General features: G+C 44.8%; 1 protein-coding gene across 1 annotated transcript in view; it reads left to right on the forward strand.

The window, feature by feature from the left end:
- LOC145390888 (putative neural-cadherin 2) overlaps window positions 1–25,768 on the forward strand; it is a 105,964-nt gene that overhangs the window by 48,951 nt on the left and 31,245 nt on the right. Inside the window, exons 2-11 of the mRNA XM_080265628.1 lie at window positions 891–1,016; window positions 4,960–5,075; window positions 8,155–8,319; window positions 13,361–13,498; window positions 14,571–15,024; window positions 15,934–16,352; window positions 18,111–18,567; window positions 18,676–18,813; window positions 19,874–20,107; window positions 21,794–21,969. Coding sequence (XP_080121754.1) covers window positions 891–1,016; window positions 4,960–5,075; window positions 8,155–8,319; window positions 13,361–13,498; window positions 14,571–15,024; window positions 15,934–16,352; window positions 18,111–18,567; window positions 18,676–18,813; window positions 19,874–20,107; window positions 21,794–21,969 — 2,423 coding nt within the window. The remainder of the gene's footprint in view (window positions 1–890; window positions 1,017–4,959; window positions 5,076–8,154; window positions 8,320–13,360; window positions 13,499–14,570; window positions 15,025–15,933; window positions 16,353–18,110; window positions 18,568–18,675; window positions 18,814–19,873; window positions 20,108–21,793; window positions 21,970–25,768) is intronic.

Here is a 25,768-nt window from a genome sequence, read left to right on the forward strand (position 1 = left end):
GAAGGGCAGGTGAAGCCTGTAGTCAACTGGGTTCACATTTTAGATGAATCCGAAGTTCACCTAAAACCTAAAAACAAGGAATTGAAAGCTGTTGACAAACGTGTGGATGTGGATGTGATAGGAAGCGTTAGGAGAAATACACTGAGGTGGTTTGGCCATGTGGAGAGGATGGAGAGTGAGAGACTAACGAGGAGCGTGTATGTGAGTGAGGTGGAGCGGGGGGAGAGGTAGGGAAAGGCCAAGGATGAGATGGAGGGATGGAGTGGAGAGGTATATGAGGGAGGGGTGTGTGTGAGCTGAGAGCAGGGTAGTGAAATGGCGGGGGACAGGGCGACATGGGGGCGATTTGTTTGTGGCCACCCCTTACGGGATTAAGGCGTCTGGCAATAGATAGATAGATAGATAGTTGTTTGGGTGGGTATTTGGCTTCTTCTCCCCAGGTAAACATACTCACTGGGGTATATTGCATGTCTAAGGTATACCATTGTATTTTACTCTTACAGATCATACGGGATACGCCTGCAGAGGAACATAATTAAGGACATAGCACTACCTAGCGTTAGTGTAATGTTAAAATTCTTTCCATTACAGGTTAAGTATGTTTCCTCTGCATTCCTTCCTATAGCATTTTCATTGATATTTTTCCTAGGTTGCCTGATGGTCTCCTCTCATTTTTCCGCCCACTTCAGTTGGAGAGGGAGTTGAGTGGGTGTGGGAAGGGGGAAGAGACACCCACAAAAGGTCATCTTGGGTCATCTTCTCATTTTCCCTCCAACTTTGGGTGGAGAGAGAGTTGAGTGGGTGGCGGTGGGGGGACAGACACCCACAAAAGGTCATCTTAGGTCTGTGTGGTCTGTGCATCCCTGGGTATAACAGTCTCTCTGCCACAGCCACGCGCCTGGTGTCTGGTTCAGGGGGGCCTCTTCAGTTCGAGGAGCCCCGGTACTGCCTGCTGCTGGCTGAGGACGCACCGTTGGCCCTCAAGGTGGTTCAGGTCCACGCCACGCACAAGGACGGTACGTACAGAACAAATCAGGCGTATCCAGTATAACCACCAATACAGGCTTAGCCACGAGCACCACAGTGGGTACAATGAACACCCTAGGTTCTATGGGGTTCACTGTACAACACAATCTACATGTACTTCATCAAAATCTGAAAACAGTACAACACAGTCTACATGTACTTCATCAGATCTGAAAACAGTACAACACAGTCTACATGTACTTCATCAGATCTGAAAACAGTACAACACAATATACATGTACTTCATCAGATCTGAAAACTTTCGTCTCAAGGTGGCCAGATTACAAGGAACAAGTACAAAAGTAATAGATGCGGGAGCTTCAGGGCTCCCTTGGTTAATGTCCTTTGAGTAGTGTGGAGGGGGAGGGTGATATTGTGTGGTGTGGTGTGCCGTGGTGTAGTGTGGTATGGCGTGGTGTGGTATGGTATTGTGCGGGAGGCTAGTGTGGTGTGGTATGTTGTGGTGTGAAAGGCTAGTGTGGTATGGCGTGGTGTGGTGTGAGAGGCTAGTGTGGTGTGGTGTGGTGTGCTGTGAGAGGCTAGTGTGGTGTGGTGTGGTGTGGTGCGGGAGGGTAGTATGGTGTGGTATTATGTGGTGTGGTTTGGTGTGATGTGGCTTCACCAAAGTCACCAAAATCTACGGGAATGATACATCTCGTTTCCGAAAATTGTTAGTGGGAGACAAACGGACGGTGCCCCTCCTATAGACACTCCCACGTAAAAAAAAAAAAAAATTAATAAAAAATCTAGGTTACGTGGTTTCGAAAAATGTGCCTTTGGAAGATAACCTTTTGCAAATAAATCGTGCTGTACTGATGACCTGTTGTATGTTGATTTATTTAATACAGTGGAAGGAAAATACAGCCATTCTTCTTTTCCAGGCTTCACATCCTATTAGTTATTTTGCAATTTAGAAACCTATGCTCTTTTCATCTTAACTTGGCCCAGTTTTTCGTCCCTTTGCTCTTTACATGTAGATCAGCGGCAGGAAATTACAGTACTTCTGCTCTCCATCCTCTTCATACCACTTCTTCGTGACTAGTATCATATCTTGCTGTTAATTTATTGTTACAACTCAGTATTAAAGATGGAAGGGATGACAATTATAGGCAAAGTTAGAGAGAGAGAGAGAGAGAGAGAGAGAGAGAGAGAGAGAGAGAGAGAGAGAGAGAGAGAGAGAGAGAGAGAGAACAAAAGGACTGGTCGAGAGAGTAAACTGGATATGTAAAATGAGAATTTATTATGAGAGAGAGAGAGAGAGAGAGAGAGAGAGAGAGAGAGAGAGAGAGAGAGAGAGAGAGAGAGAGAGAGAGAGAGAGAGAGACAGACAGACAGACAGACAGAGAGGTAAACGTAATGCAAGGTGACAAGAGAGACAGGTGACTTAATGGTCTGGTTCTCCATTGTGCCAAGAATCACGTCATTTGTCACTGCTTTCACTCACACACAGGGCTGAGGTCATCTTAGGTCACACACAGGGCTGGGGTCATCTTAGGCCACACACAGGGCTGGGGTCTCTTTGGTCACACACAGGGCTGGGGTCATCTCAGGTCACAAACAGGGCCGGGGTCATCTTAGGTCACACACAGGGCCGGGGTCATCTTAGGTCACACACAGGGCTGAGGTCATCTCAGGTTACACACAGGGCTGGGGTCATCTCAGGTCACACACAGGGCTGGGGTCATCTCAGGTCACACACAGGGCTGGGGTCATCTCAGGTCACACACAGGGCTGGGGTCATCTTAGGTCACAGACAGGGCTGGGACCATCTTAGGTCACACACAGGGCTGGGGGTCATCTTAGGTCACAGACAGGGCTGGGGTCATCTTAGGTCACAGACAGGGCTGGGGTCATCTTAGGTCACAGACAGGGCTGGGGTCATCTTAGGTCACAGACAGGGCTGGGGTCATCTTAGGTCACAGACAGGGCTGGGGTCATCTTAGGTCACAGACAGGGCTGGGGTCATCTTAGGTCACAGACAGGGCTGGGGTCATCTTAGGTCACAGACAGGGCTGGGGTCATCTTAGGTCACAGACAGGGCTGGGGTCATCTTAGGTCACAGACAGGGCTGGGGTCATCTTAGGTCACAGACAGGGCTGGGGTCATCTTAGGTCACAGACAGGGCTGGGGTCATCTTAGGTCACAGACAGGGCTGGGGTCATCTTAGGTCACAGACAGGGCTGGGGTCATCTTAGGTCACAGACAGGGCTGGGGTCATCTTAGGTCACAGACAGGGCTGGGGTCATCTTAGGTCACAGACAGGGCTGGGGTCATCTTAGGTCACAGACAGGGCTGGGGTCATCTTAGGTCACAGACAGGGCTGGGGTCATCTTAGGTCACAGACAGGGCTGGGGTCATCTTAGGTCACAGACAGGGCTGGGGTCATCTTAGGTCACAGACAGGGCTGGGGTCATCTTAGGTCACAGACTGGGCTGGGGTCATCTTAGGTCACACACAGGGCTGGGGTCATCTTAGGTCACACACAGGGCTGGGGTCATCTCGCAAGACATAATTAGCTACAAAAATACGCTCGTCTATCCTTGAACTCCTTCATGGCTCTATTAATTGTCGATGGAATGTGACAAAAATAGTGTCCTGCATTAGTAAGTCATCTGCTTCTCCCACACCCACACCAGCAGACTGCGCCGGCACTCCAACACACCGGTAGCTGAGACCCTGTGCAATATTCCTTTCATAATTCTGCTTCAGTTTGGGTTGTTTTTTATGGCAGTGATTGTCCCCTTCCGCCCACTGAAATATAAGTGAATGAATAAAGAAAGAAAGGGAGGAAGGATGAAAGAAAGAAAGCAACCAAGAAAGAAAGAAAGAAAGAAAGAAAAAGGAAACAAAGAAAGAAAGAGAGAGAGAAAGAAAGGAAGACAGAGACAAACAGAAGAAAGGAAATAAAAGGAAGGAAAGAGGGAAAGAGAAGAAAGAACAAAGAATCAACGAACAGGAAGAAGAAAGAAAGAAAGAAAAAGAAAGAAAGAGAAAGACAGACACACGGAAAGAAAGAAAGAGAGAGAGAGAGAAAGCAAGAAAGAAAGCTGAAGGGAAAAGAGAGGAAATAGTGTTGCTTTTCGCCTATGCATTGGTATACAGCAGAGAACAGCAATAATACCAGCCTCCCACACCGTCCAATGCGTTACCCTCATGTTATACCAGGTAACCATACACCGGGCCAGCTCTAGGACTGGAATTACCTGTACTGCCATAAAGGAGTGGTATAGGAGTGGTATTATGAAGCACTGGTATGTTTCGTGGTCATTTTGGTAGGAATATAGCCTAACTTGGTATTATTTGTGTACTTACTGATGCAGGGAAAATTGTGTGTGTGTGTGTGTGTGTGTGTGTGTGTGTGTGTGAGAGAGAGAGAGAGAGAGAGAGAGAGAGAGAGAGAGAGAGAGAGTGTGTGTGTGTGTGACGTGGCACAAGGATTTTGGAGAATGAAGATGTATGTGTGTGTGTGTGTGTGTGAGAGAGAGAGAGAGAGAGAGAGAGAGAGAGAGAGAGAGAGAGAGAGAGAATCGTAATATGTTCCAGTATCTCACCCCTGACTTTCTCCCCCCCCCTCCTTTTTTTTACTTTTTTTTTCTCGTCATGGTAAAGGTGTTGAAGGTATTGTTTTGTGCGTGTTACAGGGAAGGTGTGTGTTGCGTTTCTTCTGAGCTGAGAGTGTGCTACTTTTTATCACCAGTAGCGTAGGTGTTACGTGTGTGTGTTGCCTCTTATGGCCAGGGGAGGAAAATATTGTGCTACTTGTTACCTGAGTAGTTGCAAAGGTTGATTGTGTTGCCTGTTACCTTGCAAAGCGTTGATTGTATTGTTACCTGAGACTGTTACTTCTTTCCTGTTTTGGAGAAGGTACTTGTGTTACTTGAGGTACACTCTCCTCGTGTCAAGATGTTACTTAAGTCGCTTCTTTTGTCACAGGAGCAACGATCAGGTACAGCATCATAGGTGGAAATAAAGATGGTTTGTTTACCATTCACCAGCACACAGGACTCATCACCCTAGCGGCACACCTTGACTATGAGCTGCAGACGAAGGTAAGGAGTGTGTAAGAGTCGTGTATGCTTTGTGTGGTAGTCATCATCATCATCATCATCATCAGTACAATCATCATCACATCGTCAGCACACCACCAGACACAAAGATTTGTTGGACCAATAATTTTTCTTCTCTTCTGATGTTCCCTTCAAAAATTACGTGCCAGCTGGTAAAACTCTCACACAGGCTTGACATCTTGCCCATCAACTGACAAGAGGTAAGGAGGGTTGAGGGTAGTATATAATCGATGTGGTTGTTAAATAATAGTGTATAATCCAGCCTACGGTCAGAGTCCCCCACACCAGCCCCTTTCACGTCACTCACACATCCATAATAATTCTGTCTCTGTTAGCAAAGTCAGTGAGGTTGCTACTGACATTTTCTGTGAGTTCTCTGCCTTGTTTTGTGGTTCTGCACTACACATAGCCTCATACTAACACACATCACACTGCTACATCTCACACTGCCACACCACACCACACCACAAACAACTTCGTTCTCTCACAACACATCACACTGCTGCATCTCACACTGCCACACCACCACACACAACTTCATTCTCTCACACATCACACCACTACACCACACACTCGCACATTACACACAACCACTCCTCTCATGATACTCACAACTCTAACAACCAACTCCACAGTGAATATCGTAGCACTAAGCATTATGACTGAAATTCTCCTGTTCATAGACTGCAATGCCTACCTAATGGGACGCGTAATCCCACTGACACACACACACACACACACACACACACACACACACACACACACACACACACACACACACACACACACACACACACACACACACACACACACACACACACACACACACACACACACACACACAGCCATTCCCAATTAGACAGAATGAGATTTTTTTTTCTACTTTGCTCGAAATGAGTGAAGGACTGTGTTGATCGTTTCAGCTTGGTATTTTGGTGAGAGGTCAGTGTCTGTGTGTTTTGCCTTCACTCTCTGTATTTTGTAGTAGTAGTAGTAGTAATAGTAGTAGTAGTAGTTGTAGTAGCAGAAGTAATAGTAGTAGTAGTAGTAGTAGTAGTAGTAGTGGCAGTTATTGCTGTTGTTGCTGTAGTAGTAGTAGTAGTGGCAGTTATTGCTGTTGTTGCTGTAGTAGTAGTAGTAGTGGCAGTTATTGCTGTTGTTGCTGTAGTAGTAGTAGTAGTAGTGGCAGTTATTGCTGTTGTTGCTGTAGTAGTAGTAGTAGTGGCAGTTATTGCTGTTGTTGCTGTAGTAGTAGTAGTAGTGGCAGTTATTGCTGTTGTTGCTGTAGTAGTAGTAGTAGTGGCAGTTATTGCTGTTGTTGCTGTAGTAGTAGTAGTAGTGGCAGTTATTGCTGTTGTTGCTGTAGTAGTAGTAGTAGTAGTGGCAGTTATTGCTGTTGTTGCTGTAGTAGTAGTAGTAGTGGCAGTTATTGCTGTTGTTGCTGTAGTAGTAGTAGTAGTGGCAGTTATTGCTGTTGTTGCTGTAGTAGTAGTAGTAGTGGCAGTTATTGCTGTTGTTGCTGTAGTAGTAGTAGTAGTGGCAGTTATTGCTGTTGTTGCTGTAGTAGTAGTAGTAGTGGCAGTTATTGCTGTTGTTGCTGTAGTAGTAGTGGCAGTTATTGCTGTTGTTGCTGTAGTAGTAGTAGTAGTGGCAGTTATTGCTGTTGTTGCTGTAGTAGTAGTAGTAGTGGCAGTTATTGCTGTTGTTGCTGTAGTAGTAGTAGTAGTAGTGGCAGTTATTGCTGTTGTTGCTGTAGTAGTAGTAGTAGTGGCAGTTATTGCTGTTGTTGCTGTAGTAGTAGTAGTAGTGGCAGTTATTGCTGTTGTTGCTGTAGTAGTAGTAGTAGTGGCAGTTATTGCTGTTGTTGCTGTAGTAGTAGTAGTAGTGGCAGTTATTGCTGTTGTTGCTGTAGTAGTAGTAGTAGTGGCAGTTATTGCTGTTGTTGCTGTAGTAGTAGTAGTAGTGGCAGTTATTGCTGTTGTTGTTGTAGTAGTGGTAGTAGTAGCAGTAGTAGTAGTAATAGTATTCGCAGTAGTAGTAGAAATAATAGTATTTGTTGTTGTTGTTATTGTTGTAGTGGTAATTGTAGTAGTAGTACCAGCAGTAGTAGTAGTAGTTGTTGTTGTTGTAGTTATTGTTGATGTAGTTGTAGTAGTAGTAGCAGCAGCAATAGTAGTGGTTGTAGTAGTTGTAGATGTTGCTGATGTCGATGTTGTGGTGATGGTGGTGGTGGTTGTAGAGGTAGTAGTAGTAGTAGTAGTAGTAGTAGTAGTAGTAGTAGTAGTAGTAGTAGTAGTAGTAGTAGTAGTAGTAGTAGTAGTAGTAGTAGTAGTAGTTGTTGTTGTTGTTGTTGTTGTTGCGGTAAGCTTATCAGAACAACAACTGCAGGTGACATTGTTCTTGCCATCCTCTCCACCATCTTCCTATCGGGGTAAGAGAGGGTCACTGAAGGAACACTAGGAAGATAATACTTCTCTGGATCTTATCTATTATATATGAAACAGGTGATGATGATGATGATGATGATGGTGATGATGATGATGAGGATGAAGAGGATGATGGTGATGGTGATGATGATGATGATGAGGAGGAGAAGGTTTTGCACGATAGTTGTAGTGCGTGTGTGTGTGTGTGTATGTGTGTGTGTGTGTGTGTGTCTGTGTGTGTATTCATAGTTTTATTATGGGTGTGTTGGTGTGTATTCATAGTTTTATTCTGTGTGTGTGTGTGTGTGTGTGTGTGTGTGTGTGTGTGTGTGTAATGTTGTATCACCAGCAAGACTACAGGCCAAAATTACATCATCCAATTCCCTAAACAAAGTGAAACGTGACCCAATTAATAACCGGAATTATTTGTTTCATAATTTACAGATTAATTGAAATACACCGAATTATTTTGTAATATTTTTAATTGTGAGTTGTTTCTGGCCAGTGCTGTTGTTAGGCTAATTGGGATGGGTTCTGTCTGTCTGTCTGTCACACACACACACACACACACACACACACACACACACACACACACACACACAACCCCTACTAATCCGTCCTTCCTTCGCATCCAGCACGAGTTAGTGGTGAAGGGAGAGGGCGGGGGCGGCGTGGCTCACTCCATCGTACAGGTGACTGTGGTGGATGTTAACGATAACCCACCCACCTTCCGCAAACACCTGGCCCATGTGATGGTGCTAGAGGAAGAGAGCTCACATCTGCCCGCTACGATATATAAGGTAAATATCTATCTATCTATCTATCTATTGCCAGGCGCCTTAATCCCATAAGCGGTGACCACAAACAAATCGCCTCCATGTCGCCCTGCACCCCGTCATTTCACTGCACCCCTTCCCGGCTCACACCCGCCTCTGATTTGTGTAATTGTTAAGTCCAGGGATTTGTATGTGTAACGGGTGTAAGAGAGAGAGAGAGAGAGAGAGAGAGAGAGAGAGAGAGAGAGAGAGAGAGAGAGAGAGAGAGAGAGAGAGAGAGAGAGAGAGAGAGAGAGAGAGAGAGATCCCAGTACCATGTGTGCGAAGTTCACTGAAATGCGTTGCTAAATTTCGAGAAGGAATTTAGAAGGTGTCTGAGATTGATGATGGCAATGGTGGTAGAGTTTTGACAATTATTTTTACGTCATTGGTGGTAAACAGGATAAACAACAACAACAACAACAACGACAACAATAACAACAACAATATTTTCTAGCCTAACGAGGGATGGTATTGTTGTGTCTACTGTATGTTAAGGTCGTTAGGAGAATAGATTTGGGTCATAGAGGTTGTTAGCCTGCATGCCGCGTGATACAGTGCGTCCAGAGGGGAAGTAAATATCTATCTATCTACTGCCAGACGCCTTAATCCCGTAAGGGGTGACCACAAACAAACCGCCTCCATGTCGCCTCTATGACTATGAAGGAGAGCGATTCCAAATGATTTCGCGATTTCATTTATATTTCAGTACAATGGCGTCTTTTCCCTTTTATTTTGGCTAAAGAATACACGAATTTTTAAACGCTTCGCCAGCTTGGGATCAGGGTCCTTTCCCACGGCGAGGCACAGGGCTATATGAGGAGATTTGACCCCCGGGTGGACGCCGCAGCTGCTCCATGACATGTTCCCATCAGCGGTAGGTTAGTAAGGTGGAAAAGCACAGCATAAAATTATCTCTTCAGCATAACCACAGTTGACAAGAAACCGCTATCCACAGTGCTTTTAATCAGAACCACATCCTCCTCCTCCTCCTCCTCCTGCTCTTCCTCCTCCTCCTCCTTCACCTTTTCCTCCTCTTCCTCCTCCTCCTCCTGCTCCCTGGAGAAAAACCGCGCCTTACCCAGTCCAGGCGAGCTGTGGAGTGAGGAAAGAAGTTTAGATTGAGTCTGTAAACCAGCGCTACCAAAAGGCCAAGAGGCTGACGTGCACAGAAATATCTATCTATCAATTTTTCCTTGATAGATATAGAAGGTCACAAGAAGGAAAAGAGAATTGCTGGTCAGGAAGAACACGTAGAGCAAATGTCATGTGTTTTCTGGGCGCTGATTGAGTGTGTGTATGTGTGTGTGTGTGTGCGTGTGTGTGTGTGTGTGTGTGTGTGTGTGTGTGTGTGTGTGTGTGTGTGTGTGTGTGTGTGTGTGTGTGTGTGTGTGTGTGTGTGTGTGTGAGTGTGTGTGTGTTGTCTTTCTCTCTCTCTCTCTCGTGTGTGTGTGTGTGTGTGTGTGTGTGTGTGTGTGTGTGTTGTCTTTCTCTCTCTCTCTCTCGTGTGTGTGTGTGTGTGTGTTGTCTTTCTCTCTCTCTCTCTCGTGTGTGTGTGTGTGTGTGTGTGTCGTGGTCTTTCTCTCTCTCTCTCTCTCTCTCTCTCTCGTGTGTGTGTGTGTGTGTGTGTTTGTGTTGTGGTCTTTCTCTCTCTCTCTCTCTCTCTCTCTCTCGTGTGTGTGTGTGTGTGTGTTGGTCTCTCTCTCTCTCTCGTTTGTGTGTGTGTTTGTGTGTATTGTGGTCTCTCTCTCTCTCTCCCTCCCCAGCTTAATGGCCGGGAATCTCGTGACAAACTCCCTTTCTCTTCCCTCCCTCCCACTTTTCCCCTCCCTCTATTAGCTACTATTTTCTCCCTTCCTCTTCGTCTCAGTCTCTCTCCCTAACAATTCTCACGTTTCTTTCCTCATTCTTTTTCTTACCTTGGAGTTGTTTTTGGAGGAAAGACAACGAGAGGAGAGGGCCCAGTCTTTCCGTATCCCCTGTTCATCCTACGATACGCAAATCTTAGCTACGAGTGGAAAATGATGGTAGGTTCCATCCATATTGGGTAGGATGGACGAGAATAGATGAGTGTATAATATCATATGTCTCTCGTCCTTCCTACAGAAAGAAATCTAACTTATGACAGGCTTATGTGGAGGTGGAATCAATCTTCTTTGCTTTAGTCCACGATTCTCACGCCAACACTATCCTGTCCCTGCTTTAGCCTGCTCTCTGCTGTCCTACCATACACACGCTTCCTTTCCCTTGCACTGACTTAATTTCCTGATTTATCTGACTCTACTTCTCATCTCCCCTGCTCCCCTGCTCTGCCCTACACCGCCTGCTTTTCTGCCCTGCTCTGTCTGTCTCCCCCCTCTGCTATCTCCTTTTTATACGCTTTTCTCGTCCAGTTCTCAGACTTCTGCTTTACCATTTTCACGCCTTTGTTTCCGTACCATTTTCTGTTTTTATATTGTTCTGTCTTCATATCTCTCCTTCTGTCTCCCTGCCCTCCCTACTCTATCCCATCCCTGCCCTGCCCTACCCTGCATTATTCTGCTCTTCCCTTTCCTACTCTGCCCTGCTCTGCTCTTCTCACTCTGCCGTTCCCTACATAGTTTTTCCCTACCCTACCCTACCCTGCGCAGCCCTTTTCTACGCACCCCAGTTCTGCCCTACCCTTTCCTACCTCCACCCTACCCAACCCTACCCTGCCCTGCTCAGCCCTTCCCTACCCTGCGTCACCTTACCCTACCCAGCCTTCCATGTTCTTCCCTGCTCAGATCAAACATTGGCTATCTTTACCCTCCTCGTTTTTCACCATTTTATTTTTTTTTTTACATTGCTCATCCATAAATCATGTATGTCTTTCTTTACGATAATACATCCTACTCTGTCTTTCCCATCACTCCCTTCTGTTGCCTTGCCTTCCTCTGCCTTGCTTACCCCTGCCTTGCCTTCCTCTGCCTTGCTTTCCTCTGGTTTGACTTCCTCTGCCTTGCTTTTCTCTGCCTTGCCTTCCTCTGGCTTGCCTTCCTCTGCCTCACCACACGAAGGCCCGGCACATCCTTCCCACCCATCATCAGTTTTGTTAATAGTATCCCCTGGTGGTTGGGAGCAGGGGCCGCCAGTAATGTCAATACCCTTTTCACTCTAACTTGGCCTAAAATCACCATCCCTCAATCTAGAAAGCTGAGTTGTAGCAATTGATTAACACTTGAATATGCTGCTAGTCATGAAGAAGTGCTAGGGGAAGGACGTAGAGTAGTAGTATCGTCTTTTTCCGCCACTGAGCTATGTGTAATAAGCTGCAAAAGGACGAAAATCTGGGCCAAGTTAGTGTAAAGGGAGTATAGCTAAGGGACTAAACACGATATGATGAAGTATTACCCTGGATCGTATGTCTCACCAGTGACAAAAGTAACTGCTAAGAATCTGAAATATGAGAGCAACGTGAGGAAAACAGATTAAAGTGTGTATGAAATAACCACAAACAAGCAAACACACGCATGCAAACGCACAAGCAAACACACACAAGCAAACACACACAAACACACAAGCAAGCACACACAAGCAAACACACACAAGCAAGCACACTCAAGCAAGCACACACAAGCAAGCAAAAGCAAGCAAGCACACACAAGCAAACACACACAAATGGAAGTTCACTCAATCCATGTAGAAAGGGAGTCTCTGGATAGATGTATATATTTGGCCTTGGAAGCAGGCTGTGATGCCTATGCCCAGAGTCAAAAAAAAAAAAAAAAAAAAAAAAAAAAATTATGCATACAGGGTGGTCACAGAAAGATGGTGTAAAATTTCATTGGTATAATTATATAATTAAGGGAAGTCAAAACGTCCTAATAAACATGAATATAAAAGTCAGTTTTGCAGAATCATGTGATATTTCATCAGTACGCGTCAAACATAACTTCCCCCGCCCATTTAGAAGCTTTTCCTATCAGACGTAGACAGCATACAGGACCCTTTCTCGGTGCTGTCCCTCTCTATATCCTCACGGCCGCTGGATGTGATTTAAGTGATCGGTTCTGTGGACGATAGATTAGACGTGGCAGTCCTCTCTATGGCCGCCCCGATCTCCAGACTTAAACCTAGTGAAGTAAAGAAATATGCTAAGCGCGTGAGGGGAGGGATGGAGGGATGGAGGGAGGACAACAATAGAAGGAGGGAGGGAGGGAGGGAGGGATGGAGAGAGGGAGGACAACAATAAAAGGAAGGAGGGAGGGAGGGAGGAAATAATGGAGGGACATAAGAGTACTGGTGTGGCGTATCAGTTATTACCGGAAAATATACTTGTGTTACTGTGCCTGTAGCCATTAAGCATAAAGGCAACAAGAGCGGTGGTGTCGGCTTCAACTTGGGGGGAACACAGTGGACTGAAGGCTGAGGATTAATTTTCAGTGCTGCTTACTATACTCTTTTTGGTGGGATAGGGAAAGGAATGGGGGACGTTCGTATAACCAGGAAGGGTCCACCGCCAAGATATATCAGTGCCACCACTTGAAGGCATAATAAGGCCAACATGAGCCAAATTAAGCCTGTTTATCCTACGGCGAATTTAGAGAGAGAGAGAGAGAGAGAGAGAGAGAGAGAGAGAGAGAGAGAGAGAGAGAGAGAGAGAGAGAGAGAGAGAGAGAGAGAGAGAGAGAGAGAGAGAGAGAGAGAGAGAGGACTATAAATATTTCTAGACTGACTGCGACCAACATGACACAAGCTTTTTTTTAGGAAAGTATCCCTTTTTTCGTGTGCAATATACGTTTGGAGGAGATGGAAAGAGAGAAGCACGGGAGTTTTTGGCTGAATATGAAGAGTGGTGTGTGTGTGTGTGTGTGTGTGTGTGTGTGTGTGTGTGTGTGTGTGTGTGTGTGTGTGTGTGTGTGTGTGTGTGTGTGTGTCCTACTGAAAAATCTGAATATTAAATCAACCAAATCACTGTTGCTACTACTACTACTGATGATGATGATGATGATGATGGTGATGATGATGATGGTGATGATGATGATGATGATGCCTTTCTTCTCAGGTGACAGCAGAGGACGTGGACAGCGTTGACGTTGGAGGGTTGGTGTACAGCGTGGGTGGTGACGGCGTGGATGACCTACCTACACACCAAGCTATCTTCACTATCAACCCTCACACGGGAGACCTGACGCAGCAGAGGGTAAGGGCGAGGGAAGAGGAGGGTAGGAGGGAAGCACAGAAGGCGTAGCGGTGATAGATGATAGTGAGAGTAGTTCAGAGAGATAGTGGAGGAGAAGGTAGTGGTGATTTGATGCTGAGAGAAGGTTGGGAAAGGTACGAAGCACAGGTGTAGATAATGATGGTGGTCGTGGTGATTTGGTGGGTTTAATTACATGATTCGGTAGGGGATGGCGGTCGTAAACAGATGGAAAGACGGATACAACACACGAAAAAACAGAATATAGTGGTAGTTGACAGTGGTATGGTGGGAAAGATGAAAGCTAGTGACAGTGAAAAGGACACACACACACACACACACACACACACACACACACACACACACACACACACACACACACACACACACACACACACACACACACAGCTCTCAAGGTCAAGTGCATAAATAGCCATAGATGAGGGATCAGAAAATAAAAAAAAGTTTTATATAGATTTTGTGAAGGGTTTTTTTGCCAAGTTTTTCGTGGGTAAATATTTGCTCAGGGTCTGTCAGATATAAAAATGGCCTTCAACCTGCAGGAGATTAAATACATGTAGATTTAATACGTGTATGGAAGCTTATACATAGAGTCAGGATTCCAGGGGCTTGAATGGAGAGTGAATGAGAGCGTGGCCCATTTGACTGAGCAGATTTTCGGTTAGTTTCTTGTTTCATGTTTTTATCTTGGTCTGTAAAACCTACCTCATTTCATTCAGAGCTAGGAGAAGAGGTTTAGATGACGACTGATGATGATGATGATGATTAAATGATGATGATAATGATGATGATGTTGATGATGATGGTGATGATGATGGTGATGATGGTAATGATGATGATTGTAATGATGATGATGATGATGATGATGATGGTGATGGTGATGATGATGATGATGATGATTTTTATTATTATATGATGACTAAATGATGATAATGATGATGATGATAAAGTTATTATTATTATTATTATTATTATTATTATTATAATAATTGAGGCGTCTGGCAATAGATAGATAGATAGATAGATTATTATTATTATTTCTTCACCATTTCAGGCCATTGATAGGGACCCACCTGGCGGGAGGGGTGAGTGGCGGGTGAAGGTGCAGGTGAGGGATGGTCAGACAGTGTCCGCATCTTTGGCCGCAGCCGCAATCAGGGCCGCAACCAGGGCCGCAAGACACCCACGACTCTCCCCACCACACCCACACCCTCACAAATGCCTGTCTCCGCTACACCCACACACGCCCACATCCCACCCATGCCCCTCGACACTCCACTCACCTTCTGCCACACTCCATACACATCTTTCTCCACCCCACGCCACACCCCACCGCCCACACCTGTCTCAGTTACACCCAAACCCCGCCACACCCCACCCACATCCGTCCTATCTACACCTACACACCGATTTTCCTGACTTGCCTACCACGGGAAAGAGCCTGGATGGACTAATTCTACACACGTCATTGTCTGTGGAGGGGAAACAAGCAAGAGAGAGCAAGAAAGGTGTGTTTGAATTTCGCGGCAAACCTTTACCCGGTGACCACTTAGATGGGAGTGAAGAAGGAGGGAAGAATGAAGAAGAAAGGAAAGATGGAGATGAAGAAGACAGTGTGGACGAGAATGATAGAACGATGCCAAAAACAGGGAAGACAGAAGGGAAAGAGAGGGAAACTACAATGGAAAAAGAAAATGGTGGCGATTCCACTTCTGACAGTGTTGATGTTGAAGAGTTTGATCATTTTTACGTTCAGGATTCAGCCGTAAATCCTAAGCTGAGTTCAGTCCAAAAAGGGGATTACACATACAGTCAAGATCCTAACTCCTCGGTATTAAATCCAGCTCGCAGAAAAGACCTGGATTTCTCCCACGTACGAAATCTTGGTTCTGAAATGACACACGACTATCCCCATTCCCCTTCAGTCCTCTCCTCTCACGAAACTCATCATTCTACCAAGTCCCATTCTAAATATATAAGTATTTTTGATCACAGCCTTCATTTGAAATCTAGGATGCACTTGTCCAATAAAAGACGCGCCCAGGATCCCAAGTTGCCTTCATCCACGCTTCATCAAACTTCTCTCCACACTGGTCGGTCTCGAAATACCTTGCAAGATACACTAAGCAGGCGCAGAGACAGACAAATCCAGTCATATTCTGAGAGAACAATTGGTATAAAGCTATTCAAACCAAGTGCAGTTAGTCAGAGGCATAATAATCCTGAAATCCTAAGTCTGAGTCGTAAGCAGAGTACCTTAAATCATCCAATCCTCAGCACAAACAAATCCGTGAGAGATAATCGGGTCCCAGGTGAATCTCAAAATAGCGAAAGTTCTATCAGTCTTACTCCCATTCAGAAACCAGTAATCCCTAATCATTCAAATTCTCAAAATCCTCCTCTTCAAACGGCCTCAGATCAGGAACATAAACGAACCGCGTCTCCTGTGTTTGGTTGGTACTTTAGACAGGAAAATATCAGTCGCCCTGCAATGGATATTAACCCAGCGTACACAGACACAGAAGCAGTGTCCAGTGCCTTCCAGCCTCTCCCACAAAACAGCAGGGAGAGGTTGGCTTTAGCAGTGAAACCCCAAAGCCTTGATGACAGTGATAAGCTGGAAAAGGAGGGAAGTGACCAACATAATCAGTCACTCTCAGAAAGGTTTAACCAAAGGACAACAAACGAGAAGTCCCAGCTCAGCCCAAACTGTACTTCTCCCTCCCCCTTTTTAACTGCTGGTACACGAGAGGAAGCAAGAAGCGTAGAGGCAGCGACGGCCAGTGAAGCCAGGCATATACAAACGAAAGAGGAGCGAGGGGGAGGATCACACGAGGTTAGCCAGAGCGAAACCAAAATAAAACCGGGAGATCCAGTTCACAGAAAACATTCCCTTCTAAATAAAAGCGAGAGGCACGTATCAGTTCCATGGCGAATGGTCAGAAAACGAGGAGATTTGGCTGTAGGAAATTTAAAGACAGGCGACGGGAGAAGGAGGTTACTAAATGGTCATGAACATTCAAGTGCATCTACCACCACCAGAAGACATAAATTTTCCAAGGGTAGGTTGGTGGAAGAGAGAAGAGAGGGGATTTTAGAACGCCTTGCAGTCTCCCCTTTAAATTCAAACTCGCAAAGAATCCAAAACATTGAGGGAAAAGACGATGACCAAAATGACGCTATACGGTCTGCATCTGATCTACACTCCTCTAGGCGAAATTATAATGGGTACAGGCAACACTATATATTTACAACAGAGAACCATCCACACTTCCTTCTCTCAAATACCCATCATCATCAGCTCCACACTCCAGCTTACCCTCACAAGTCTCACGCTAGAGCTCACCTAAACCCACCCCAGCCAGACAATCCCTCTGACGTGCCTCGTACGAAAACCCATCCACAGACAGATCACCAAAATCACCAGCATCATTCCCAGCACAGAACTTATCTACCTGACCAAACTTATCTACCTCATCCCGAAGTCCATCCACGTTTACCTCCAAAAGACACCCATCAACATCCAGTCCACTCGCCGATCCAGCTAAGATTACCCCATCCACACAGCCACGACCATCCACCGCACTCGCCCCATCCACTTAGTAAGCCACAAGCGCCTACTCACAGCGGCAATTTCAAGCATAGTTGGAGTCGAGTTAAGCCAGGATTTAGGAAGCAGCAAAAAATTGGGTACAGAAGGCGATTGCTGTCCACGGCTGAAAACCTGGGTCTTGGCGGGTTAAAAAGAAGAAGTTTTAGTTTAAATGTTGGTGCAGTTCCCCATCTGTCAGTGGTCGTTGAAAGCAAACTGGCGAAAGAAACAGGGGGTGACGTGTGTCTGACTCGTAGGAAGCCTTTACACAGCAGACATTTGAGTGAGGGAAGTGATACGGGAAGGAAGGGAACCGAAAGGGAAAAAGATGAAAGCTATGTGGGCGAGAAAGACAGGGGGATAACTGAAAGAAGAAGAAGGGAAGGAAGAGTGGAGGATAGTAACAAGGAAAAGCGAAACACGAGAACGGAGAAAGGCGATACAAAGAAAGAAGCAAAGGAAGGAAGGGAAAATAGTGAAGATGTTAGTTACGATAGTAGAGGGAAAACAGGCAGAAAACGACTGGACGAAAAACAGACGGCCATTATCAATAAAAAACGAAAAGCCAGAGTGGAAACAGAGAATGAATATAGAAGAAGATGGAGAACGGAGAGAAGGGAAAATGAAAGTGATGAGGAGAAGAATGAAAGCGGGGAAACAGAAAGAGGAGGGGAAAATGAATTTGAGGAGCATATCATCCAGGAAACGGGAAATGCGAGAACAGAGAAAGGAGATACAAAGAGTGATGCACAGGAAGTAAGCAGAGCAGACAGAAGAACAAGAGAGGAAGAAGAACGGAATGAACAGGGAGAAAAATCAGGCAAGGAAGTAAATATATGCCAAGAGGAAGGGGAATGCACTGAGGAAGTTGTATCCAGGAGTAAAATTTTCGAAGGGAGAAGGAGAAGAAGAAACAGCCAGAGAATTCGACACGTAGGGAGCATGGCAACTCACAAACCTGCGCCAGTCCAAACATCGGTACTGAAACTTGAATTGACACAGGAAACTCACTACCACGCCATGAACAAAGAACAACACGAGGAGACAAAGGAAGAGCCACGTGAAAGTCCTTCTCTGAATGATCTGAAATTTGAAGACGGCGGTACAGGCCAAGGATCAGCTCTCAAATCTCCTTTCATTGAAGATCCACGTGAAAACTCTCAGGTGACGCAGCCAGAAGATGAAAACCATAGTATAGACACAGGATCCAATAAAGGAGCGTACGTAGGTGAAAATCCACATGAAGATTCTTACGTCAGACAGTCAGTATATGAAGAAGGAAATGAAGGAAGGGTATCAGGTGACTACTACGTGGATCTCTTAAGTGATCAGCCATATGTGGACGAATTAGGCAGGAATCGCGTGTATGTTAAGAAATTCTCAGCGGAGGGAGGTGGGTGTCCTGTACTTAGCGGTTTCTCCCTAGGTACAGACGAGGAAAGTAAATATGAGAGAAAAGATGAACAGGAGGGCAGGGTGAAGGGAGGAGGAGGAGATCGAGAGTACCAAGAGGACAGCAGGAAGAGGAAGGAGGGGATCAAGAAGAGGCAAGAGGCACTGGAGGGACTTCTGAAGGGGATGAGGAGAGAAGAGGTGCATGTGGCGGAGATGGTGGTGAGGGTGGTGGTGAAAGACGTGAATGACAACGCTCCTGTCTTTCCCAACGCAACGATATATGGTGAAGTGCAGGAAAATGGCCCTATAGGTGGGTAGCACGGGGCATCTTTACATGGTATTATTATAGCTTTTGGCATCATCATCATCATCATCATCATCATCATCTTCATCACCATCATTCGTTTGTTTTTTTCAGTACCAAGCCCTTGTTTACTGGCTTATATTAGTGTGAACAGGCTTCTTAAGAAAGGGCGATGGTAATGATGATGATGATGTGTGAATGAGGTTAAAAAGAAATGATGATGATATTGGTTGTACGATGATGATGTGTGAGCAGGATTTAGATGATGATGATGATGATGATGATGATGTTGATGATGATGATAATGCGTGAATGAGGTTAAAAAGAAATGATGATAATGACTGTAGGATGATGATGATGTTAATGTGTGAGCAGGATTTAGATGATGATAATGATGATGATGATAGCAAAGAAATGATGATGATGATAACGATGATTGTAGGATGATGATAATGTGTGCGCAGGATTTAGAACACGATGATGATGTTAATGATGATGATGACGATGATGAGTGAGCAGGATTTAGACGATGATGATGATGATGATGTGTGAGCAGAAGTTTGACGATGATGATGATGTGAAAATGGTGTTACTGATGGTGGTGATGATGATGATGATAATGATGATGGTGGTGCTTTGTGAATGGTGTTACTGATGATGATGAAGATGATGGTGATTTGTGAATGGGGTTACTGATGATGATGATGATGATGGTGGTGATCTGTAAATGGGGTTACTGATGATGATAATGGTGATGATAATGATGATGATGATGATATGTGAATGGGGTTACTGATGATGATGATGATGATGAGTGAGCAAGATTTAGATAATGATGATGATGATGATGATGTGTGAGCAGGATTTAGATGATGATGATGATGATGATGGTGATGATGATGATGATGATGATGATGATGATGATAAGTGTGAACAGGATTTAGATAATGATGATGATGATGATGATGATGATGATGATAAGTGTGAACAGGATTTAGATGATGATGATGATGATGATGATGTGTGGGCAGAAATTAGATGATGATGATGATGATGACTCTTGCAGACCTCTCGGCCGTGGTGGTGTGGGCGTGGGACCCCGACGAGAGGGAGAAGAGCGGCCACGGGCAGGTCACGTACAGCATCGCCAAGAACGTGATGGAGGAGAGGTCGGGCGAGGCCATCTTTGCCATCCACCCCGACACCGGCCTCGTCACCACCACCATCTGCTGCCTGGACCGAGAGACCACGCCAGAGTATCACATCCAGGTGGTGGCCGCAGATGGAGGCGGACTCAAAGGTGCCAGCTGTGATGGTGGTGGTAGTGGTGGTGGTGGTTGTTGTAGTAGTAGTAGTAGTAGTAGTAGTAGTAGTATAGTAGTAGAGGTAGTAGTAGCAGTAGCAGTATTAGTAGTAGTAGTTGTTGTTGTTCCGAAAGAAAATTGTGTGTGTGTGTGTGTGTGTGTGTGTGTGTGTGTGTGTGTGTGTGTGTGTGTGTGTTAGTACTAGGCTAGCAGTAGTAGTAGTAGTAGTAGACTGGTAGTAGTAGTGTAGTAGTAGTAGTAAGTAGTAGTAGTAGTAGTAGTAGACTGGTAGTAGTAGTTGTAGTAGTAGTAGTAGTAGGGTGGTAGTAGTAGTAGTAGCAGTTGTAGTAGTAGTAGTTGCTGTTGTTGTTGCAGAAGAAAGTGAGTGAGAGAGAGAGAGAGAGAGAGAGAGAGAGAGAGAGAGAGAGAGAGAGTGTTAGTAGTAGGCTAGCAATAGTAGTAGTAGTTGCACAGTGGTGGTAGTAGTAGTAGTAGTAGTAGTAGTAGTAGCAGCAGCACTAGCAGTAGTAGTAGTAGTAGTTGCTGTTGTTGTTGCAGAAGAAAGTGTGTGTGTGTGTGTGTGTGTGTTAGTAGCAGTTAGCAGCACCACACACATTCTGTATAACAAAACAAAAATCTATTATCCAGGTAATTATAAAAAACGAATTAACATCATTCCTTCAACCCAACCACGTCAGTGGTAACTAATTTTTTGCTGGTACCAGATGATTTTATATAGTTTAATGTAGCATCTTAGTAGAGAAGGGTTAATGAGGAAGGAATCAAATATTTCCACTTTGAGAACTCTGTACCATGGTGAATAACACTGTTTGGAGATAGAGAAGAAAGAAAGAAAGAAAGAAAATACGTTCTGGGATTAAAAGAGTTAGTTCATTTTGTGTGATATTGTCTGGTTTATTATTTTTGCTCGTGTCAGTTGATAATATACTCTTTTTACTCTAACTTGGCTGAAAATTGCCATCTCTCCATCTTGAATATCGAGCTGTAGCAAAAGATTAACACTACAGTATGATGCTAGTCATGAAGAAGTGCTATGGAGAGAGTGTAGGGCCATAGTACTGTATTCTTAGTCACTCAGCTACGTGAAATAAGCTGTAATAGGACGAAAATGTGGGCCAAGTTAAAGTGAAAGGGGTATAGTGAATGAGAGAGAGGTACTACGTCTTGCTCTCATAGTACCGGGGACTGTTCAAAGGGAAGAATTAGACCATCATCCCAAAGGTTTTTATTGGGAAGTTCCAGGCATTTCGACCTGTCCTGAGCCCTACTGAGGATAACCAGCTGCATGGGCCCGTCTCCGACACTGGATTGGTTAAAGCATAGCAAAAATCAACCTATAGGCCTGCTGATGTAAGTAGATCAAGAGTGTGTTCTACCGGAGTGTCCTGGGCTAATGAAGTCTCCTCTCAGTACGTTCTCTGCCAGTGAGAGGCGTTAGAACCTGTGATGTCACTCCCGTTAAGTTCTGCCTACTATCCAAACCAACCAATGTGATGTATTGATATCCATGACGTCACATTTCTTGGCTCCTCCCACTCTATGATCAGCCAATGGGAGGTGCCGAAACTCGTGACGTCACTCTCCCAACTCCGCCCACTGTTACCACACACAGAGGTGCAACTTTAGCAATAGAAGATAGTGATTCAGCATTGCACACACAGGGACGGGGACAGTGGTGGTGCGTTTAGCGGATGTGAACGACAATTCCCCTCGACTGGCTCGGCAGCTGTGGAAGGCTGAGGTAGATGAGACCTGGGGAAGCGAATATCCCTCCAATACAACCCTGCTGGAAATCTCTACCAACGACCCCGACACATCAAATTATTTCTACTACAGGGTAAGCTGTTTTTAGTGTCTATGTTGAAGCTGTCATGATTTGTTAATTTTCCTTCGTTACTGAATGCCCGTGGCATACTTATAATCATCCCATATTCTTGATATGGTTAACTACCTCTGCCAACGAAGTTAGTCGGAGCCTATGTATTTACCCGTGTCTGCTTGTCTGTTTGTTTACAAGATATCTCAGAGAGTCGTCATTGAATTTCAATGTAAATCTTGTGGACAGGTGGACAGTGGGTCAAGAAAGAGTTGATAATACCTTGACGAGTCTCCAGATACGGATGCAGGAAATGATACATTGTATTGGCGTGGGCGGAAGGATGTGGTTTCTGAGACAGTGTAACAGGGCAGACAAACATCATAGAATTAATCGACCATGTGAGACCGTACTAGAGTTCTCCTGGCAGGAAAGAGGAATTACAAATGTATTGCAGATTTTATAGGCGTTGACGAAGGCATGCACTCTCTGAGTGATTTATAATTATATCTGTGATTACTGTAGTACGGTTGCCAAGCCATGAAGATTGGTGGAGCTAAATTTAGGTCTATTTTTTTCGTTGATATATTTCCTTACAACCATTTTTTCCTCTGTTGATAATGTTAATAATGATTTATTTTGCCTCTGTTATATTTAAATTCTGAATATATTACACTTGATTTTATATACTAGTCACTTTTATCGATGATAGACTTTTCGGAGCCCTGGTTCCTTGCCCTGACTATTGGTATCAATGTAGGTTTTGTGCCTGTATTTTAGGATCTGACAATTATTAAGCTGGCCTTCCTTATGCTCTGTTCTTTGAGCATTTTCTTTTTCTTTCTTTTTTTTTCTGCAAATATGGTTGTTATGATTCCTGTTTTCTTTCCAGTCTCTTATTTGGAGTCATAAACGTTAAAAGATTTAGGAATAACATAGGCTAAAAGGATTCTAAATGTTGCTTGATCAATGTGAGTTGAATTTTACTATACGGTAGGTTTGAATTTCACTGTAAGGTTGAATTTTACTGTAAGTTGGGGGAGGGCAGTCAAATGGTGGGCGACGGAGCGACTTGGAGGCGTTTTGTCTGCGGCCACCCTTTGCAGGATTAGGGCGTCGGGCTATGGATAGATAGACAGATAGCTAGGTTTTACGTATGACTTAATTGGAGCTGCAGACATTAAAATATATGCAGTTGATGAAGCACTCTGGTTGAGGCGTATTGTGCCTTACAGTCCAATCGGCATCAGTAATTTTATCGTCTGGTTTTCTCTCCACGGGCTTTGAAATTACGTTGAATCCAGGGCAATGTACATTTTTTTTTTTAATGCAAGAAAGAAGGAATCAAAGGCCAGGGGCCCGAAAACCGTTCCTTCCAAAAGAAAAACAAAAACAATACAAAAGAGAGCCAAATTCAAGATCCGATCATTTCGAGATGCCTGGACACACTGCGTTTGAAAGACTGGAGAACATAGGAAGTAGGAAATACAGACAGAGGGAGACAGTTCCAGAGCTGACCTGTTGCATTATCGAGCCACATTAGTATCGAGCCTTGTCTGAGCGATAAACAACGAGACAGTGAGCGATTATTTTTGAAACCCCCTGTAGCGATCTCCGTAACCCAACAAACTTCCCAAAATATTGCATAATGGTTCCATAATTCTTCGCCTAAAACTTGGAACGATATTTTTGACCGCGACTGTACACTGATCATTATATTTGGCCGGAGATCAGTGTTACCAGTGTCGCCTGCTACGAATTAAACAAAGAGAGAGAGAGAGAGAGAGAGAGAGAGGCGACTGAATTTTTGCAGCTGATTGTACTATTGCGGTCAGGAGTTGTTAGCCACCCTCGTCCAGCCAACCCGTGTATGTGGCACCGTCGCATTCACGAGCACAGAAGTTGCCTTCGATGCACTTCTGTCGAAAAATATCCCTTCAGCATTGGGCTTGTACTAATGGATAAAGCAATAGTACTATTTACTTTGAAGGTTTGACTCTGATAATACGAATATATCATAATGATTATTTAATAACTTGTTTCTCGTATAGAGCCAAGCAAGTGACAAATATATATATATTTGGTTCCACTCCAAGACTTCCTATAGGTTTGAACCAGCGAACACAGAGTGAACAAGTTCGAAACATTCATTTGTTAACAGAAGAGAGAGAGAGAGAGAGAGAGAGAGAGAGAGAGAGAGAGAGAGAGAGAGAGAGAGAGAGAGAGAGAGAGAGAGAGAGAGAGAGAGAGAGAGAGAGAGAGAGCGTGTATGGTGGGCGCCTGTGAATTTTGGAATAATGAGGTGGAGGCAGACTGGCGCAGGGAAATGCAAGGGATGAGAAACCCTGGATTCCTGTGATCCACTGAAAACAGGCCACAGTGTGAGTATTTCTTCCATCAGTAACTAGAACTTGCATTGCTTTGTGATAATTTTTTTTAGGATTGCTTTCGTTGAAGTAATGAATTAGGAGATAAATGCTGTTGGTTTAACAAAAAACTATGCTTAAGAAAGTAATTTGCCTTTCTGTCCAGAGAGAGATATCCAGTTAATGAGAAAAATACTCATGAGTTTGCCAAAAATCTCCAGGTGCCAACCACCAGAGAGAGAAAAAAATGCGAACACAAGGCATTTAACAGAAGTTACGCGGCCTGCCTAATAATTTGACGAAGTCAACTGGCGTTACCCAGAATAAAACCCATCTTTCACTATGTCCGACGAGACGTTATCCTGGGATTAAACTCCTTCATCAGCCAAAGGAAAAATTCCCTGTTTAGCTCGAGCACCTTATTTACTCGTATCGCATAAAATCATGTGTATGTAGCCGGAATGAAGCCCCTTATCTACGGCCTGGCAAACTCCCTGTAAAGAGTACCCGGTACTATTTTCTGCCGACAGACAGAGTTAAGCGGTGAGACTCATCTTTCGTGTAAGGAAATCCACCCCGCCTGTGTGTGTGTGTGTGTGTGTGTGTGTGTGTGTGTGTGTGTGTGTGTGTGTGTGTGTGTGTGTGTGTGTGTGTGTGTGTGTGTGTGTGTGTGTGTGTGTGTGTGTGTGTGTGTGTGTGTGTGTGTGTGTGTGTGTGTGTGTGTGTGTGTGTGTGTGTGTGTGTGTGTGTGTGTGTGTGTGTGTGTGTGTGTGTGTGTGTGTGTGTGTGTGTGTGTGTGTGTGTGTGTGTGTGTGTGTGTGTGTGTGTGTGTGTGTGTGTGTGTGTGTGTGTGTGTGTGTGTGTGTGTGTGTGTGTGTGTGTGTGTGTGTGTGTGTGTGTGTGTGTGTGTGTGTGTGTGTGTGTGTGTGTGTGTGTGTGTGTGTGTGTGTGTGTGTGTGTGTGTGTGTGTGTGTGTGTGTGTGTGTGTGTGTGTGTGTGTGTGTGTGTGTGTGTGTGTGTGTGTGTGTGTGTGTGTGTGTGTGTGTGTGTGTGTGTGTGTGTGTGTGTGTGTGTGTGTGTGTGTGTGTGTGTGTGTGTGTGTGTGTGTGTGTGTGTGTGTGTGTGTGTGTGTGTGTGTGTGTGTGTGTGTGTGTGTGTGTGTGTGTGTGTGTGTGTGTGTGTGTGTGTGTGTGTGTGTGTGTGTGTGTGTGTGTGTGTGTGTGTGTGTGTGTGTGTGTGTGTGTGTGTGTGTGTGTGTGTGTGTGTGTGTGTGTGTGTGTGTGTGTGTGTGTGTGTGTGTGTGTGTGTGTGTGTGTGTGTGTGTGTGTGTGTGTGTGTGTGTGTGTGTGTGTGTGTGTGTGTGTGTGTGTGTGTGTGTGTGTGTGTGTGTGTGTGTGTGTGTGTGTGTGTGTGTGTGTGTGTGTGTGTGTGTGTGTGTGTGTGTGTGTGTGTGT

Source organism: Coenobita brevimanus, chromosome 16, assembly GCF_032717465.1.
Source record: "Coenobita brevimanus isolate Jiangsu-jjx chromosome 16, ASM3271746v2, whole genome shotgun sequence".
Taxonomy (NCBI): domain Eukaryota; kingdom Metazoa; phylum Arthropoda; class Malacostraca; order Decapoda; family Coenobitidae; genus Coenobita; species Coenobita brevimanus.